The sequence below is a fragment of the Setaria italica genome, chromosome IX (assembly GCF_000263155.2).
Source record: "Setaria italica strain Yugu1 chromosome IX, Setaria_italica_v2.0, whole genome shotgun sequence".
In the NCBI taxonomy this organism is placed as follows: Eukaryota; Viridiplantae; Streptophyta; class Magnoliopsida; order Poales; family Poaceae; genus Setaria; species Setaria italica.
Genome location: NC_028458.1, coordinates 8,441,041 through 8,460,228, shown reverse-complemented (window position 1 = coordinate 8,460,228; position 19,188 = coordinate 8,441,041). Strand labels below are relative to the sequence as shown.

Here is a 19,188-nt window from a genome sequence, read left to right as displayed (position 1 = left end):
CGACGACGACGATACCTAACAACCATTTGAAAATTGGGAATCAATCAGACCAAATCAAATTATTCCGCACAGCGTAATACTACCATACCCTTAGGCAAGACCAGAGCTCCAAGCCTGGACACGCGCAGAAGACTCTTGAACTCGCAGCATCGATCGAACGGCTTGACCACCGTTCGGTTTGGCCAGCAGCCTGACCCAACCATAACCAACAGTCCAACACATGCATGCTTATCAGGGGACAACAGAAAGTAAAGGCCGCGACTTGAAGATCCAAACGACAAATAAAACGATGGAGATCGCACGTTACAAAAGATGGTCTGATATTTTAATCTTGCCATGATCACAATCTTCGGTCGGTCAGTGCAGGCATCTAGAGCTGCATGCTAAGTACGTGGTTCGCAACCTCAAGTTAACAACACAGGGAGGTCGCAGCAACGTTATATGGCATATGAGCGACTGGGAGTTGGGAGCCACCACAGTTCACATCTGGTACGAGAACTCTAACGACAGATAGGGCGCAGAAATTCGACGCAAACGTGGTAGAATAATCAATCTCTTCACAGAAGACTAGGGTTGAAGCTCCCTACAATCATTTTCTGTTCCATCATCAGAACTTCCTCCACTCATCAGCCACAGCCAGTCATATCCCCCACCTGAGTCAGCTACAGAAGTGGTAGTGGTGAAACGGTCCTGCAAACAAGGCAATCAAAAACACCAGGGTAACCAGTCAGATGAGGGGGCAAAACAATGAAGGCTGCCGTGCAGTTTCCACAGGTCAGTTGCAGCAGCTTATTTGCTGTGCAAACATCAGCTACCGCCCTCTGATGATTCAAACGCAATACAAACGGAGACCAACTTTAATTATGGGCCATGTTGCATAAAAGACGAGACAAGGTGTCCAAACCAGCAATGCCAAAAGGGATTTCGAATTCCTAGTGCCATTCTTGTATGCCAGTTGCCAGGTAAATAGCATATGCAGGACCCAGAAAGGGACACTACAAGAGAGTAATAAACTCAGATGCTATGTGCCTACATTATCATGCAATAATTTAAGGTAGTTGCCAATATTAGGGTAATAGTAACCACTTGCCACAAAGTAGAATTGATTTAATCCATGCATATATACTTTTTTCCCAAACACACACCTGCCTCCATCCATTTCATCTTTTTCCTTAACTGCTAGGCTGTATTTATATGAAAATTTCATACACAAAACAAACCCCCAAGGGTGTAACCATATTTATGTGAACATTTGATACCAAGGGGAAAAAAAGAACCACATATTGGTGTGTACCTATTTGTTTGAAAGATGATCTGTCGGATGATGGAATATGCAGCTCTTCTGAAATTTACAGTAGCCATGCTTCATGTAGTGAGAACACTCAGGTTCACCAGGCCTTTGAGGATATATTGTCTTTTCCTGTTGTTGCAGAACATTCTCAGACTTTGTGTCAAAATCATGCTCATTGTCAGTACCATCATCAATGGCTTCCTGAAACAACACAGAGCCACAATTCAGATACCAGAACAGCACGGTGCCACAGTTCAGATACCAGAAAGGAACGATAAAACATGTATGTTAGTTGAAATCACAATGTGACAATTTGTGAGCACTAATTCTACAACCCTTAGATGCCATTTAGGAATAAGATTTGTTATTCTTTGCATAAACATCAAATCAGGAATGAAAGTACAGATCATAATGCTTGAAAAAGAAGCTCGTGTATGCTTTCTTATCCCCATTACAGATAATCAAATCATCAGTATAGCTATAGTTGGAAACCATTTTTTTTTTTTGAGCAACCAATTAAAGGAACTCAGAATTCCTAAGATAATTTCAAAAGGTGTTCAATTATTAGCTTGTGCCTTTTTCAATGCTTCAGAAAAAATAATATTATCAATAGGTACTACTGCCAAATAAAAGGGAAGAGAGAAGAACTATTACCAAATAAAAGGGAAGATAAAAGAACTACTATATTGCTAATACAATGACCCGTAGGTCTCCTGCACGTTCATGTAAAAAAACATGACTGAATGAACTAACCATCACTAAAAAATACATACCCCTGTGGTTGCACACCGATCTTTCGGATGAGAAAATTCACAAGCTGATCCAAATTGGCATGTCCCAGTTTTCATGTAGAATGGGCATGCTGCCGGACGCCACCCACTTGAAAGTATATCTTTTGGATGATTGAATATGCATGCTGATTGAAATTTACATTTCCCAAATTGCATGTAGTACCGGCAATCTGGTTCACCAGGCCTCTCAGGACATTTTTGTTGCTGGTACATATGGTCCTGTAGCATGATTCTAGCTGCTGGATGGTGTTCGTTAGCAACCAACCTTTTTGGACTTGCTGCGCCCTGCATGCTTGGGATTCTAGCTGCTGGATGGTGTTCGTTAGCAGCAACAGACCTTTTTGGACTTGCTGAGCCCTGCATGCTTGGGGTTAAATCCTTTGGGTGATGAAATTTACAGTCTGCCCTAAATTTACAGGACCCAGTTTTTATATAGAAGGGGCATTCAGGTTCACCAGGTCTGTCAGGATAAACCTTCAGTTCTGCCAGTGGCGGGTCTCTTTTTGGAAGGTATCTACTTTGGAACTTGTCTTTTGAATGGTATCTACTTGGGAATTTGTCTTTTGGATGGTGTCTACTTGGGAATTTGTCTTTTGGATGGTAATATTGGCATGCTGATTCAAACTTACAATTACCAAATCTCTGAAGGAAAGGGCATTCAGGCCTCTCAGGATAGTCCACGTGTTCCTGCTTGCACAAAGGCCCACCTGAACTGTCTGCCGAACAGCAGCCATCAGAATCATCTGAAGCAGATGACCAATCAGGATCCTACTCGAAGCAGATGAGAAAAAAAACTGTTAAGAATGCATTGCCATAGCCATAGTTTACAAGAGTATCAGGTGGCCTTCCAAAATTGCAACAGCGATAAATCTACTTTTCAATTGATTATAAAGAATCTATGTCTAATGCAATGATCTAATAGAAGCATGCAAAATTGTGAAACGCATTGGCTCAGGTGCCAAATCCATATGAAGAAGAAACAGCAAGTCCCTAAGATGGTTCAAAAAAAAAATGCAAAAGTCCATTTGCTGCATCATGGACCTTAGGCGATGCATGGCATACCATACACCACATGAGAATAATAGCAAGGTAGTGGATTAGAGATAGGAGCCTAGATAACCTGCCCAAATTTTCGAGTATTATAGTCTGTTCAGAGGAGATATGCTATCTCCTTAGCTAAAATATGGATTGTTAGGGGGGCTCCTGTTCAGGAGGAAGACAAGGATCCCTTTTAACCCCCTCTGTCCTCATGTATCTCCATCTGTTTTTCATGTAGATAATAGATTCTATTCCCACACACCAGAAATTGTATCCCTGCTGCAGGCTTCTCCCTCTGCTAGATTGCTGCACAGAATCCAATCTACCCGAGTTCTCAGATTCCTACCCATCTACTTGTTCATCAGTCCGTAACATCCTACGGCAGTTCTTAACTAAATATACCCTAATGCACTACATCAAATTCAACCAGTGTTAAGGTAAGGAAAACACAAGTAAGAAGTCCCTCAGACTATAAAATAAAACCCCACCCACCCCAAACTTAGGCATTGAACCTGCAACTGTAAAGGGTAGTAGAGCAATCCATCATGTTTGCACTAGCCCACATTAAAAAGATTTGCAAATTTGCACCAATATAAACTCAAGGATGATGGTAGCCTATTAAGAAAATGAACTTGGAGAGCATATCTAATATCTAAACTTCTTCCTAAAAGAATGTCATACAGAAACAGCATACAACTATACAAGGGTGGTGGTAGCCTATTAAGAAAATGAACTTGGAGAGACCTAAGATTAGTCATATCAGATATTCAGAATGCCTTTTTAAATAAAAGTTCAGGCCTATATGTTCAACTCAAGCATCGACTGAAAATAACATATTAATTTTCCCGATTCAACAAATATAGGAAGATACACAGCCAAATGTTTGTACGATCAACAGCATCATAAAAATACATGTGAGCAGTATGGCATGGTTTTTTGGTCATGTGGCTTGGTTTTGGATCCATATATAAGCAGATATGCTGCGATAGAAAAATAAAGAAACATCTGCTCTTTCTCAAAAACATATAGCTGCATTCCAAGATACGGAGAGATAAATTCTTAAATCTACCATGACATATAATGTACAATAGCTATAGAATGTATGGATGTACCTTCTTCACCTTCATTTCTTTTTCTTCTGTACAAGGAGGCACATTCTGAGGAGGTAAAAGCATTCGAAGTATGTTTGGAGGAAGAATCTCTGAGCCATTTGGAGGAAGAATCTCCGAAGGAAGAATCTCTGAGCCAGATGATACATCATTTATGGTTGCATGTTCAGTTGATTTCTTTGAGTGCGGTGACGATTGCAAGTTAGTATCATCCCACCCTGTTGGCATGTGAAGTTGAGCATCAAGGACTTGCTCTGGATGGTTGAAACAACATTTCTTTCCATATCTGCACGTACCATTACGCATGTAATAGGTACACTTCCTTGCTCCCTGATCAAAGAATAAAATTTAGCTTGAGCAGCTTTAAATGCGAGCATAAGTTTCTCAACCAACTTAGATTAATACAGGGGAACAGGAAAACCATACTTCTCGAATGGGAAGGCCAACACGATTCAGTTCCAGAAATTCAACTTCACGATTTCTTTGTTCAGATGGGAAATTTGAAACTTCCAGTTTTGCTTTGAGCTGCAGTGATGAAAACACATTTCAATGTCAAAAACAGGACAAGTATGGCAGATAATACCAGATAAGCAAATGAAAAACAAAGCACTAAACAGATACATCCCAACTTTCTGATGTCCACATCAGTATATATCAGTATATCACACGTCCTGCAAATACTGATCACCACTGAAATCTTAATATCATGCCCTTCAAATTTAGATGAAGAAAATAAATATGGAAGGACAAAGATGCATGCGAACATGTAGAACAAGTCAAGTAGAGAGATATGTCCATTATATCAGATGGTTGGTTGTTATCTCATTAACAAGATGAAATAAGGATGTCACTGAAAAGCCAAAAGAGAGAAGAAGTTGACGCCAAGTTTACCTGTGGATGATTGAAGTGGCATGATGACCCATATGAGCAGCTCCCGTTTAACATGTAAAAACGGCAGTTCAGTTTACCAGGCCTCTGTGGGTATCCTGCAGAGAAACCAATATTCTCCCTCCTTGCCTCCTGATCTTCCTCAGCATAACCATACGTGCTTGTTCTCAGTTGATCACTGGTGCATTGCTCCACCACCTTATCTTGATCTTGTACAGAAACACCATCCTCAACTTGATCTGCCACCACAATGTCCTCCTCTTGCAAAGATTCCACAGCAATGTCAACCTTGGCTGCACCCAATATGCTAACAACACCTTCTTGCTCCACCACTTCCTGATCTTCTGCAGCATTATCATCTGGGGTTGTTCTCTGTTGATCACTGGTGCATTGCTCCATCACATTACCCTCATCTCGTACAGAAATGTCATCCCCACCTTGCTCTGCAGGCACCACATCCTCATCCTCTTGTGACTCCACACCACTGCCATCCTTAGCTGTACCTTGTTTGTCAGTGGCATCTTCCACACCATTCTCATCGTTGGTTGCTCTTGATTCGTCGCCTGCAGATTGCTCCACTTCCTTGTCTTGATCTTCAACAGTAGTGCCACCTGCAGTCGCACCCCTTTCAAAAATGGAACCTTCTTTCTCCACCACCTCTTGGCATTCTACCACATTATCTTCCATGGTTGTTCTTTGATCACTGGTGTATTGCTTCACATTACCCACATCTCGTACGGAGATGCCATCCCCACCTTGCTCTGTAACCACCACGTCCTCCTCTTGTGAATCCACACCACTGCCATCTTTGATTACACCTTGTTTGTCAATTATATCTTCTTGATCCACCTTCTCGTTATCTTCCACACCATTCTCATTCTTGGTTGATGTCAATTCGTCACCAGAAGAGTGCTCTACTTCCTTCTCTTGATCTTCAATATCAATGCCATCCGTGGTCACAACCCTTTCAACAACAGCACCTTGCTCCCCAATCTCTTGATTTTCTGCAGCATTATCATCAGTGGTTGCTCTCGGTTGATCAATGGTGTACTGTTCCACCACATTACTCACGTCTGGTAGAGACATGGCATCCCCACCTTGCTCTACAACCACTACGATGTTCTCCTCTAGTAACACCACACCATTGCCATCCTTGATCACACCATGTTTGTCAATGACATCTTCTTGATCCACCATCTTCTCGTTAACTTCCACAGCATTTCCATCCTTGGTTGCTCTTGATTCGTCACCAGCAGATTGTTTCACTTCCTTCTCTTGATCTTCAACAGCAATGTCATCTGTTGCCACATCCCTATCAACAATGGCACATTCTTCCTCCACCACCTCTTGACCTTCTGCAGCGTTATCAACCACGGTTGTTTTTATTTGACCACTGGTGCATAGCTCCACCACCTTATCTTGATTATGTACAAAAATGTCACCCTCACATTGCTCTGCCACCATTACATCCTCCTCTTGCAATTCCACAATAATGTCATCCTTGGCTGCATTCAGTACGCCAACAGCACCTTCTTGCTTCACCGGCCTCTCCTTTTCTTCCACAACATTGCCATCCTTGGCTACTCTTGATTCATCATTGGTGCATTCTTCTACAGCTTCCAAAGTAGTGTAATACTCAGTTGCCCCTTCTTGCTCCAGTACTTCTTGATCTTGCGCAGCATTATCATCTGCGGATGCTTTCAATTGATTACCAGTGAACAGCTCCACCACCTTATGTTGATCTTGCACAGAAATGCTGTCCTCACTTTGCTCTGCCACCACCACATCCCCCTCCTCTTGTGATTCCCCAGTAGCACAATCCTTAGCTGCATACAGAATGCCAACAGCAACTACTTGCTCCGCCACCTTGTCCTTTTCTTCCACAACATTGCCATCCTTGACTGCTCTTGATCCATCATTAGTGCATTGTTCTACAGCTTCCACAGCAATGTAATACTCAGTTGCACCTTCATGCTTCATCACGTCTTGATCCTGTGCAGCATTATCATCTGTGGCTGTTATCAATTGATCACCAGAGCACTGATCCACCACCTTATGCTGATCTTGTACAGAAATGACATCCTCATCCTCCTCTTGCTCTGCAACCACCACATCCTCCTCTTGCAATTCCACAGGAGTACCATCCTTGGCTGCATCCAGTAAGCCAGGAGCACCTTCTAGTTCCACCGCCCTCTCCACTTCTTCCACGATATTGCCATCTTTCACTTCTTTTGACCCATCATTGGTGCATTGTTCTACAGCTTCCAGAGTAGTGTAATACTCGGTTGCCTCTTCCTGCTTCACCAAATCTTGATCTCGCCCAGCATTATCCTCTGTGGTTGTTCTCAATTGATCACCAGTGCACAGCTCCACCACCTCAAGTTGATCTTGTACAGAAATGACATCCTCACCTTGCTCTGCCACCACCACATCCTCCTCTTCCTCTTGCGATGCCACAGCAACACCATCCTCGGCAGCATCCAGTATGCTAACAGCACCTTCTTGCTCTGTCACCTTCTCATTTACTTCCACAGCATTGTCATCCTTGACTGCCCTTGTTTCATTACCAGCACATTGCTCTACTGCAGCGTTGTTACTCTGATCTTCCACTACAGCAGCACAATCCTCAGTGGCCCCTTCTTGCTCCACCACCTCCTCTTGATCTTGGACCATGCAACCGTCCACGGCTGTCCCCAATTCATCACCTTGGCACTGCTCCCCCTCCTCCTGACCAAGCAAAGAGAAATCATTTCTGTTCGCAGAGCACTCATCAACAGCAAGACCTTCCTTCTCCCGATCTTCAGCTGTAGGCCACACTTGCTCCTCCGCCGGTACTAGCCCTAGATCCTCCTCCCCCATACCTGCGCCAAGCCCAGCAACCCGATCCTCCCCGTGCTGAGGCTGGAGAGAAACCAATGGGGGCAGGTGGGGGCTGCTGATGGCCGACGCCGCGTCGGAGGCAGGGGTGCCGCTGCCGTCGGCGGGGGTAGCGGGGCCCGCGTGGAGCAGGAGCCCGAGGCCCACGTTGGGCGCCGGCGGCTTGGGGCTGGAGAACCGGCCGATCGCCGCGGAGAGAGAGGCGGGGAGAGGAATGGAGGCGAAGAGCCTCCTCCCGAGGCCACCGCCACCGCCACCAGCAGCAGCGGCGGGCTTGGGCTTGGAGGTGGGCGACGGCGACGAAGGCGGCGGATCCGCGGCCCCCAGGGCGTCCTTGTACTCGTCCTCGTCCTCCACCCCAGCCATGGCGGCGGCGGGGGGAGCGCGGAGAGAGGAGGGGAGGGAGGACAAAACCCTAAACCCTCGATCAGTGTGGAAGCTCACAACACGCAACCACCCCTCGTCTGGCTGTCACCCACTCACGCTTTCCTCTCCTCGGTTACTTTTGTAGGAAGGAGAGCACAGCGAATGGGCTTCGTGGGCCGTGGGCCGCGGTTTCGTATTGGTTGTATAGGGATTTGTATGGAATGTTGTCACCACGAGATCGTCTTGGATCTGTCGCCTTGGTAAGCTAAACTTGTGACTTGTATGTCTAGGGCTTGGATTATTTAATTTCAAAATGCATGCTTCATCTCGGATTCGGGTCTTTTAGTTTGATTAGCTTCGTTTGCTATTGCTTCTGATCGGATTTATGAGCCTCCTAAACCAAATTTTTTTATCTTTGACTAAGGATTGACAATACTAAGTTTCATTATGGAACAATAGTTTCATTAATATACAAGTATTTTTATTTAAGATAGATATTTTTATGGATATTGTTAGCCAAATGCCACTTTGTAGACACTATCGATATTTTTTATGCTCTTATATTTCTACTTGAATGAAGTGTCCAGAAAATTTTTTTTATACGGAAAATGACCAGGGATTTGGTATCAACGAGATTGAGAGAGGAGAGAATAATACCATAGCTGGGGGCCATTCCATCAATAAAATATATGATGGCCTGCGCTGTTGCGCGTAGGCCCAACAACCATGGCGTGGAAAATCGAATATTAGGTGTGACGAATTGTGATGGCACACTTCTAATATGTTGAATTATATCGGCATATTTCCAAAACGTGATAATTGTAATGGCACGCATCAAAGTGCAGACTAGCAGCAAGCCGGCACATAAAGGTAACGTAAGGAAAAGAAGTTGCGCAATGTAACGCCTAAGCAATGGAAATCTTTTTGCCTTTTTCTATAAAAATATCATGTTCAATTCAAGAGTTTTGTTACAATATTTTTAAAGTACCAGTGGTACTGGCATGTACTTCCCTTTCTTATCTTTTTTTAAAAAAATTAAATAGATTTACACATAATTGAAAAGACATCATAATAATTTCTCATATTTTTATATTTGATCCTTGGTACTTATTTTGTAAACGTTCGATTTCGTCGGATGAACGGCTCTCATTTTCTTTTTTTCAGGCACTCTAAAATTCCTCCCAATTCAATTCCCGTGGCTCACTGCTCGCTTCACAATTCAGGTTCGAGCGTGCCCTCGTCTCCTGAAATGCCCCGACAGGCGACAGCTACCACGCACCAAGCAGCTATCACTCTGCACAGCATATCCATCTCATCAAATTCCATGTTAGCATTCTACCATACCCTGTCATTGAATTTTTCCTTCCCGATGACATCAATATCAAAGGCTATTGTGGCGATTTCCTAAGATTTTGGCACAGCCATCCACTTCCCTGAGTCAAAAACATCAGAGCAGATAATCGATGGCCCGGTTTTCTGACAGTATTTGGTGGCCTTAAAACATCAGGGTGCTCATCTGCTTCATGACCTCCATCCTCTTGTTCAGCTCCTGGACATTTCTTCCGATTTTGCGTGTAGCTGTGAGTATGTATGAGGGCCCCATTTGACAGTGACATGTTTCGGCCAGTATATCCCGGGGTCTTGGCAAGTGGTAGTATTTTTGGTTGGTCGGCTAGCTCCATGCAACTTCTGATCCTTGGTTCCTTGATCAACAATGTAAAAAAGTGTTAGCGGTAGAATAGAACTTGACAACTGAGCGCCTGAATCAATGGAGGGTTTTCTTGACAGAGACCTGAGACCTGCAGGAGGAATCGGTGCAGAGTAGTTGGACAGAGACATGTAGGAAGCTTACTGCAAAGACATGGTAAATTAATTGCTGAACAATCACTTCATCACTTGTCATCTGGCAGTAGATGCACCCTCAAATGTGGGAACAAATTCTAGCCGAAACACACACGCATTTTTTTTTTCCAATGACGGAGATTTAAGTTTGCGTTCCTAACCTCCACTTAGGAGAAAGCAGAGTGATGATAATTTGGCAATTTATTCCGTGTCATGTAGCGTGTCCTAATTAGGAGGAACTGAAGAAGAAATGCACAGGACGGATGCATTAGCTATGATTACAGCTACTCGTGTTGCTGTTGTTCTGTAGCCAGTTAACGCAGAATCACAGTTAGCATTCCTCTTTTTTAGGCTGTAGTCTCAATTGCGTGCGCAATTCTAGCTTACTGTTTTCTTTTTCGAAAACAATCACCTTGTTTAATAATCAGAAGCAGCGCCAGTGCCAAGATCTGTATTCGGGAGGAAACAAGGGGTGGCAAACCGTCAAAGAAGAAATTTTAATAGTGGGAAGTTGTTAGAATAGTTGCTGAATTTATCTGCCCCTAGAGTAACTGAATATACAAGTTTCCAGTGGCTTCACCATTGCTTGGAATTAAATTCTTGGATATTTCAAGGAAGTTTTTTGTAAGAAAAAAGAAATTTCAGAAAAGTTGATTTTCACCATGCTCATTACATCCATGTTTACACAATTAATGGGATCTAAGAGGAGGTCGATGTCTAGCTATGTGCCTATATGTAGATTTACCTTAAAGGATGTTTTCACAATCTCATAAATTTGTCAGACTTTATAAACATATTTCTAATAATAAATAGTGATTGGAGACTATGGCTTGTCCAAAACGATGTATTTTGACCGGAGGGAACATGGAACCATACTGCAATCTGCAACCGACTAGTTTTGCTTCAATATTCCCAGCTCCTGAAAACTCTGTTTGGAAGCAGTAGATGGTATAAACGGTGCTTCAATTTGAAGGCTGCCTTACGAAGGTTGGAGAATATAAGCACTGATCTGAACTAGACCTTTACATCATCAACAAACAGATGACCCTCGTCAGGAAATGCCGTGCCAAGGTGCTGGCTGGTACGAAGGGTTCTATAGGAAGTTAGTAACCACCTGAAGGCTTACCGTTAGAATCATTCATGCATTCCTCGTGTTCTTCGGTTCCCCTGTTCTTGCACCACCTCCGTATCATAGGCACCCTGCAGGCATGCAAGTAAGATTAGAGGAGAAAGATGCACCATCATCATCATGTGCCCTGATTTTAAAAGCCTGAACAGTGATGTCATGTATCTGCTGTCTGCAGGTATCCAACATGAAGATCTAAACAAGAATGGATGCAAACTTATTGAGTGCATGTATGATGTACCTGCAATCTGCAGGCCTTGGTGATGTTCGTGTCAAAGCAAGATGTTGACTTGGTATAGAGGACATAGTGCTTGTATGTTCCATCAGGCTGTCTGCCTCCACGAGCATTCAGTCGTTGGACATGCTGGATCTTACCCCACTCCGAGGTGGCATCTCGCGAGTATATCATTTGGAGCAATCTTAGGCTGCATTTAATGTCCAACTTGTTTATTTCCACCTCTCGCAGGTATTCTGGGAGTGTTTCAGCATCCAAGTCATCCCAAGAGATGCTCCGTAGCACTGGCAAATCCTCCAAGACCTCTAGCGCTGGGCAATTCATAATTTCAATCTTTTGCAAACTTGAATTGTTACTGACCCTCCAAAGTTCTGGGTTCTGACTCAAATGAAGCTCGACAAGCGATGGAAAATTCTCGATAGAGACTAGGTGCAGGATATTCATCAGACACAACTTTCTAAGGGATCTTGCCTGGCATGCAAGTCCTGGAGGAAGACGCCTCAGCTTGCAGCTGTCAATTCTAAGCGACTGAAGAACAGGCATTGCTCGGACTTGCTCGTCCCAATCCCATTCCCTCCATTCCATCACCTTGTCAAAAATAAGTTCCCTCAGCTTGGAAAATGCAACACCAACACCACAAGAAAGATGACAAGGTTGCGTTGTGCCAGTGCTTGTTTCTGTTATCTCTGATGCATCTGTGCCGGTTGCATCACCACCTAAGGAGGGGAGGAGGAATGCATGTCCGATAGACTCAATTGATGGAGCATGAAGGATCTGAAGATAGTCAAGGAAGGGTATCTGGCCTAAACCAGACGGCAGCTGCTTACAGCATGGGTAATCCTGTATCACCAGCAGCCTTAAGTTCTGGAATGCTGCCATCCTTGCCATCCACTTAGGCACCTGATGTCCAAGGTAGCCAGTAAGAACAATGTCTTGTATGCAAGGTGGAGGGCGTAGATCATCCAACACTTCTTCGATTTGTGTAGTATGATACTCTTTGCAGTCTTCTACTTCATTCTTGTCTTTGAGCATACTGCCACATTTAAGCCCCAACTGTGTGAGGTGGGATTTACTGCTTAGCTTAGCTTCAGCCACCATAGAACCAGGAAATGCCTTCTCCAAACCCTCTATGGTCAGCAACTTGAGATTTGACAGAGATCCCAATTCTCCCAAGCTACACCGTTCACCTATATTGTCCTGTAAGTTGGTAGGAAACCCCCAGAACTGGACCAAATTTTGTAGATTTCCGAAACCCCTAACTATTGATGATATCTTGGTTCCTCTTATGTCTAGTGACATCAGATGTTGCAGCTTCACGATGCTGTCTGGTAGTTGCATCAAATTTTTACATCTATTAAGGGCCATATGCTGTAGGAATTTCAAATTTCCTATACCTCGTGGGATTGTCGTTATGCCTGTGCCTTCAAGTCCCAAGTATCTCAAATGCCTCAAGTCACAAATAGACTCTGGCAGTTCATCAAGATCTGCATCTTGCAGATGTAATACACGTAGATAAGAAAATTTATTCAGTAAAAACTTCAGCTCAACTGTGGTGGTCCCAAATAGCATCAAGGTTCTCAGTGACTTTTGTTTTTTAAAGATGCACAGTCTACTTCTTTCTTTGACACGGATAAGCGGCGGAACTTCAGGTCGCCCATGGAACTGCCTTTTCCCTCACTTACCAGCAACCCTTCATCTCTTATTACATACTGTGCAAAGGAGCGAACAACATCATGCATGATCCATCCTGACTGATCCTTGATTTGAGTATCATATTCTAAAAGGTTCCTTGAGATCAACTCTTTATAGTACTCTATTCCTAAATCTTCCGGTAGCTGAGAACCAGTGTCATCTCTTACAAAACCTTCTGCAATCCACATCTGGACAATAGTTCTACGCCGAATTACTTTGCTCTTAGGAATTAGCGAACATTGTAAAAAACACTGCTTCAAAGGAGGAGACAATTCTTGGTAGCTCAAGAAGACTGCATTGTTAAGATCGTCACTCATTAAGGACCATGCAGAGTGGTCAAGAATGTCCATCCAAGCACCTCTTCTTCTGCTTCTGCTGAGTAGAAGTCCTCCAACAACCTTAACTGCAAGTGGCAATCCATCACATCTTTTCACAATATCCATACCGATATCCTCTAACCCAACAATCTCGGATTTATCCTCATCGTTGAAAATTACCTGCTTGAAAAAAAAGGAATGGGTATAGTAAACAATGTATACAGTATAAATAAAAACTCTTGAAACATATGGTTTGAGCCAATAACTTGCAAGATAAAAATAGAGCAATCATCGAACAATTTAAATGAGATGTCAAGGTGATGTACAATGTATCGCTTGTTTTCCACTTAAAAGTGTTGGACAACAAATTTTCTACTGAAGGGTGGAGTATTTTTTATAACTCGAGGACCACATAAACTATTACTCCCTCCATTTTTATTTGTAAGGCGCACAAGCATATCAAGATTCAAACTTTACAATCTTTGACCAATAATTTAACAATAAGTTTTATTTTTATAACGTGAACTTTATATGGTTGGATTTGTAATCAAATATACTCTACAATGAATCATAAGTTTATAAGCATAAACAATATATATGATAAATAAATGATCAAAGTGCAGTTTGGAAGACCATACCAAGTCATACCGTGCAAAAAAACGGAGGGAGCACATACTAGGAATATACAAGCATAGAGCTACTAACCTTCTTAAGCAAGGAGCAACAGTCTTCAGGATTTAGCTTGTCAACATGGTGGAAGAATCGTGTTTTCATCCTACATGCAACTCCATGATTTCTCGTAGTCACCAACACCTGGCTACCTGGAGCACCATCATTAAGTGGGACCCTAAGAAGTTCATTCCAGATGCTATCGCTCCACACATCATCCATCACCAGCAAAAACTTCTTGTGTCTCGCTGCACGTTTCACCGCACATTCAAGTTGGTCCTTGTCTCCAACAGAACCCCTGTTCTCAGACTTACCATCAAGAGCAGCTAAAACCCTCTGAAGAACATCAGTTTCATCCACATCCTGGTTAACACTAAGCCATATCCTCATGTCGAACATTTCCTCCACAGCACTGTCATTAAAAATCATACGAGCTAGAGTGGTTTTACCTATACGGCTATACCTCCAGGGCCAACGATAGCAATGCTAACGACAACTATGGAATTGTCCAAACATTTGGCACTAGTACCCACTTGGCTGAAGAGGTAATTCACAAGCATTCTCGTATCTTGCTCAATCTTCTCTCCAACAATATCAGAGCGGATGATCGATGATCCAGACTTTTGATGGTATTTAACAGCCTTGTGGTCGTGATACCTGGATGAGCCTACCACCTTCGAGATGAAATCAAAGTGTTTGCTCCTTTCCATAATGCCCTCCAGCCTCTTGTTAAGTGCTTGGATCTTCCTTCCAATTTTGTATGTACCGCCGGGTTGCAATGACAGAAGAGGATAGAGATTTTGCAACACTTGAACATGGATGAGGTTGAAGGTTCCTTTTCCCACTGCAGGATCTGCCACTTGTCAATTACGTTGTCCATGTCATACATGGCGTCTCGGAGCTCACTCACCCAATTTCCCAAAGTAGCATTGCCGTTGAAGATGTGGTTCCTCTCAGCATCGACCAATATGCTGCTGAGATCACTGAATATCCTCTGAAGCTTGCCGATCTCTCCAGGCACACCCAAGAGTATATCAGTTTCTTGCCTGACTATGTGGAAAAGCATGGCAGCCAACCTCAATGCAAATGCTTCCAGCATCGCCACTGCAGAGTCAGGAACTAGGTAACAGATTAGAAAATTATGTGTGAATGAACGCTGCAGATTCCAAAATGTGAGCTTTTACAGTGGAGCTCTAGCACTAGTAAAGAAAGTAGTGCTCAACTTCGAGTGGTCATCTATCAGCAGTACCAATTGACAGAGACATGTTTCAGCCTGTATTTTGTCATGGCAAGTGGTGGTATTTTGTTTGGTCGGCTAGCTTCATGAAACTTTTGTACCATGTTTCCTTTCACCAATCAAGTCAAGATTGGTAGTAAGAGCAAATGTAAACTACCGGAGATTGCTTCGTATCACAGAAAGATTCTGACTGACCATAGACCACCAAACGCCCGAATCAGTGGAGAGTTGTTGACAGAGACCTGAGATCTGCAGGATCAATCAGCAGACTGCAGAGTAGTTTGGCAGAGACATGCAGGAAGCTTACTAGCAAAGTTGCAGTGACATCATCTAACAGTAGAGGCCAACTCAACTAGACAGCAACATGTGGGAACAAATTCAAGCCGAAACACACACGCTTAACTTTTTCCCTTGAGGATGGAGATTAAAGTGCATTTCCAACCACTCTAGGAGAAACCACCCCCTTGATGCTATTGACCACTTTTTCCCCCGAGTTCACAAACACATGTATAATGCTAGACTGACCATTTCTTATCTTGATCATGTAGTAACATGCGCTAATAAAAATTTGAAGAAAAGCATTCCTTTCCATGATTAAAGCAACATGTAGTATCCTTTAGCCAACAGACATGGATATGTTAAATAGTCTAAAATTAACATTTTTTTAGGTTATAGTCTAAAAGTAGTCTAAACACGCGTGCACATCTCGTTTATTTTATTTTTTGAGAAATCATCTCGTAGGGTAATCACCAACAACGTCAGAGCAGAGAGTATTTTTTTTCCAGAGAGCAGGACATTTTTGTTTGAACTGCAGCTTTTGAACTTTTATGAGAAACTGCTGCTGGCTTTTTTTATTCTGACTTACGAAGAGGTAAAGAAAGCAATCCGCTCCAAGGCGACAAGGTGTCTTTGGGCTCACGGCTCAAAGGAGAATTTTTTTATTTTTATACTTTTTTACAATTTTGCATAAATAAATAGTCGAACCAAAAATTGTAAAATAGTCTTATGCCGCTGCACCAAATGGCGGAAGGCACTATCGCCGTATGAAATGGCGGTTAGGGTCCTTACCGTTGTTTCACCCGACGGGAAGGGACTTACCGCCCCCCCATCCGGCGGGCCACCCACGGGTTCGAATGGCGGGGGGTTCGAGGAAGCTTCGCCATTTGAACCGGCGGTAAGGGTGCCCCGCTAGTTTAAACGGCGGAAGGCATCCGAACCGGCGGGGTCGCCCATTATGTAAACATCACGCGCCACGCCCTTCCAGACCAGACCGAGCGCCCACGTGCAAATCGACCGAGCGAGCCAGAGTGAGCTAGAAAGGGAGGGAGGGAGAGGAGAGGAGAAGGAAGGAAGGAGGGGAGGAGGAGGGAGCAGTTCTTTAGTCGTCGCTTCATTTCAGGTATTTTTTTTTAAATCTCGTAGTTTAGATAATGTAGATAGTGCAGTGGATAGATTTAGTAGTGCATAGATCTAGTGGTTAGTTTAGTAGATCTGATACTTAGAAAAATCTAGCGGATTTTAGACATAGAAACATGTAGCTTAGTTGTATAGTAGATTTAGCTTAGGTATTTAGTTCACAGTAAATTTAGTTTATTGTTTTATGTAGATTAAATTTATATGAATATTATTTGCATTGCTAGGGTTACATTTTATTTAGGTATTAACAATGTAGTTTTTATAGGGGTACTCGGAATTATTAGGTTTAGTGAGAACCTTTGTACATGTCACGTATATTATTCCGGGTACATGCCTATGATAAATTTAGTTCGTAAGGTTGGTTTAGTATTAAATAGTTGTTAGTGAATGATAGAATCAAATGATTCCACCGTTTATTGAAATGAAGGTATCGTTGTAGTTAACTGATTTAAGTTATTGAGGGTAATTTGGACTGCTCATTTTGTGTATGTTGGCAGGTATGTCGGATAGTATATTTCTAAGTGTTCTCTATGGTTCGGGGAAGGTTAGATATGGTCTAGAAGGGGTAGGTTTGAGTGGATTTCCGTATTTCTACAAGTACTTACCAAGAGCAAGAGAGAGGACTTGGTGGGCATTTGTAGGTGGCTTTGTAAGGATTTCGGTGTTCATAGAGATCAAGCGGATGTGTCTGTGAAGGTTGTAGTGAAGAGACGTCCCGACATAAACCTTTGGAAGCTGCTCCCGCTTGAAGGAACCCCGAGCTACTGGACTTATGTAAAGGGTTGCACGAGGCAGGGTTTACCGATCATATGGTATGTTCAACTGTTCACGAAGGCTGGGTCTAGCAGTCAGGTGGAAGAAGAAGTGGAAGGTGTTGAAATTGAAGCGGAGGAAGATGTGGATAGTACTGAGGGGACAAACGAAGAACTTGATAATGATGGGGAAGAAGGGGGAGATGCAAATGATAATGTTGCAGCCCGTGAGCCAAATGGGAAGGCTGATGAGGGGGAATAAATTGCTGAGTTAGTTGAGTAGGTGAAGAGGGAAGGAGAGGAGGCTAATGGTGCCGTGGATGATGACTCATCCGATGAGGAAGATGCTTACCTTGTCCTGCGGAAGTGGTCAAATTATGACCATTCCACCCTACAGGTCAATGTAGGGGAAAATGTCCCTTGGGAGTATAGGGAGAATGAGGTATGCATGGGTGCTTTGTACCCAAGTGGGGATGAGGTGAAGGCAGCTGTGAAGAGATGGTCCACTTTATCTTTGCAGCGTCAGTTCAGGTTGGAGAACAGCAACCTGACGGTGTATGATGTCCGCTTTATGAGAAATGATTGCCCGTTCAGGGTGCACGCATACAAGGGGAAATGGAAGGATTACTGGGATGTGAATAGAGTGGTTGAGCACCAATGCTTATTGGCTGAATTGGAAGGAACAGAAATGGAAGGATTACTGGGATGTGACTAGAGTGGTTGAGCACCAATGCTTACTGGATGAATTGGAAGGAACACACCACAACCTCACTGTTGATTTAGTTGCTCAATACATGTATCCTTACATAGTGCAGAATCCTAGCTTCGAGCCCAAGTCCATTGGTTGTGCCATAGAGGAGAAATTCAAGTTTAAGATTAGCTACAGTAAAGCTTACCGAGCGAAGCAGAAGGTGCTGGAGATGAAGTGAGGTACGTTCGAAGCATCCTATGACAACCTCCCTATCCTGTTGCACACCATATGCCAGAGGAACCCAGGAAGCTTCTACGATAGGAAAACCTATCCATGTGCTCAGTTTCCAGGCAAACAGGTCCTGCAATGGTCATTCCTAGCGTTGGGTCCTTGCATTGAGGCTTTCCAGCGATGTCGACCAATCATTTGCATTGATGGCACATTTCTGACTGGAAGGTATAAAGGAACAATATTGACAGTCATTGGGTTCAACAGCAACAATCAGGTGTTGTTGCTTGCGATTGCATTTGTGGAGAAGGAGTCTCGAGATAGCTGGTATTAGTTCCTGGAGAGGGTGAAAAACATGATTATGATGGACGTGGAGGGGGTTTATCTCATTCATGGTCACCACAAAGGCATTATACAAGCAATCAAAGACCTACAGGAAGGAAGTCAGGAGCATTTCATGTTGGCGATATGGCCGGACTTGAAAAGTAGGTGGTGCATGAGGCATATGGGTGCAAACTTCCATAGGAAATTAGAGAACAAGACCCTTATGACATTGTTCAAATGGCTATGTAGCCAGAATTAAGAGAGGAAATTCAACCTGCTGTGGAAGAAACTTGAGTACC

At 43.3% G+C, this 19,188-nt stretch overlaps 2 protein-coding genes across 2 annotated transcripts; both read right to left on the bottom strand.

Annotated features, from left to right (window-relative positions):
* Nucleotides 1-249: 249 nt before the first annotated feature.
* LOC101775251 lies at nt 250-8,457 on the bottom strand. Its single transcript, XM_004982073.3, has 6 exons — nt 5,121-8,457; nt 4,656-4,754; nt 4,233-4,559; nt 2,065-2,850; nt 1,295-1,492; nt 250-690 (listed from the first exon to the last, which is right to left on the bottom strand). Exons 1-5 carry the CDS (start codon nt 8,358-8,360, stop codon nt 1,295-1,297), a joined length of 4,650 nt encoding a protein of 1,549 aa, XP_004982130.3. The 5' UTR covers nt 8,361-8,457; the 3' UTR covers nt 250-690.
* A 2,879-nt stretch (nt 8,458-11,336) lies between these two features.
* LOC111258419 lies at nt 11,337-15,340 on the bottom strand. Its single transcript, XM_022829642.1, has 6 exons — nt 15,087-15,340; nt 14,278-14,653; nt 13,654-13,752; nt 13,246-13,443; nt 12,035-12,760; nt 11,337-11,402 (listed from the first exon to the last, which is right to left on the bottom strand). Exons 1-6 carry the CDS (start codon nt 15,338-15,340, stop codon nt 11,337-11,339), a joined length of 1,719 nt encoding a protein of 572 aa, XP_022685377.1.
* Nucleotides 15,341-19,188: the final 3,848 nt, after the last annotated feature.

Bases quoted from the DNA above. Each gene is read 5' to 3' on its own strand.
- LOC101775251 (XM_004982073.3), bottom strand. From the start codon at position 8,360: ATGGCTGGGGTGGAGGACGAGGACGAGTACAAGGACGCCCTGGGGGCC. The intron at 4,755-5,120 runs GTAAACTTGGCG...TCATCACTGCAG, and splicing joins GCCACTTCAATCATCCACAG to CTCAAAGCAAAACTGGAAGT. The intron at 1,493-2,064 runs GTATGTATTTTT...GTGTTGTTTCAG, and splicing joins ATCGGTGTGCAACCACAGGG to GAAGCCATTGATGATGGTAC.
- LOC111258419 (XM_022829642.1), bottom strand. From the start codon at position 15,340: ATGCTGGAAGCATTTGCATTGAGGTTGGCTGCCATGCTTTTCCACATA. The intron at 13,444-13,653 runs GTTGTTGGAGGA...ACTATTGTCCAG, and splicing joins GATTGCCACTTGCAGTTAAG to ATGTGGATTGCAGAAGGTTT. The intron at 12,761-13,245 runs GTAAGTGAGGGA...ACCAACTTACAG, and splicing joins TAAGAGATGAAGGGTTGCTG to GACAATATAGGTGAACGGTG.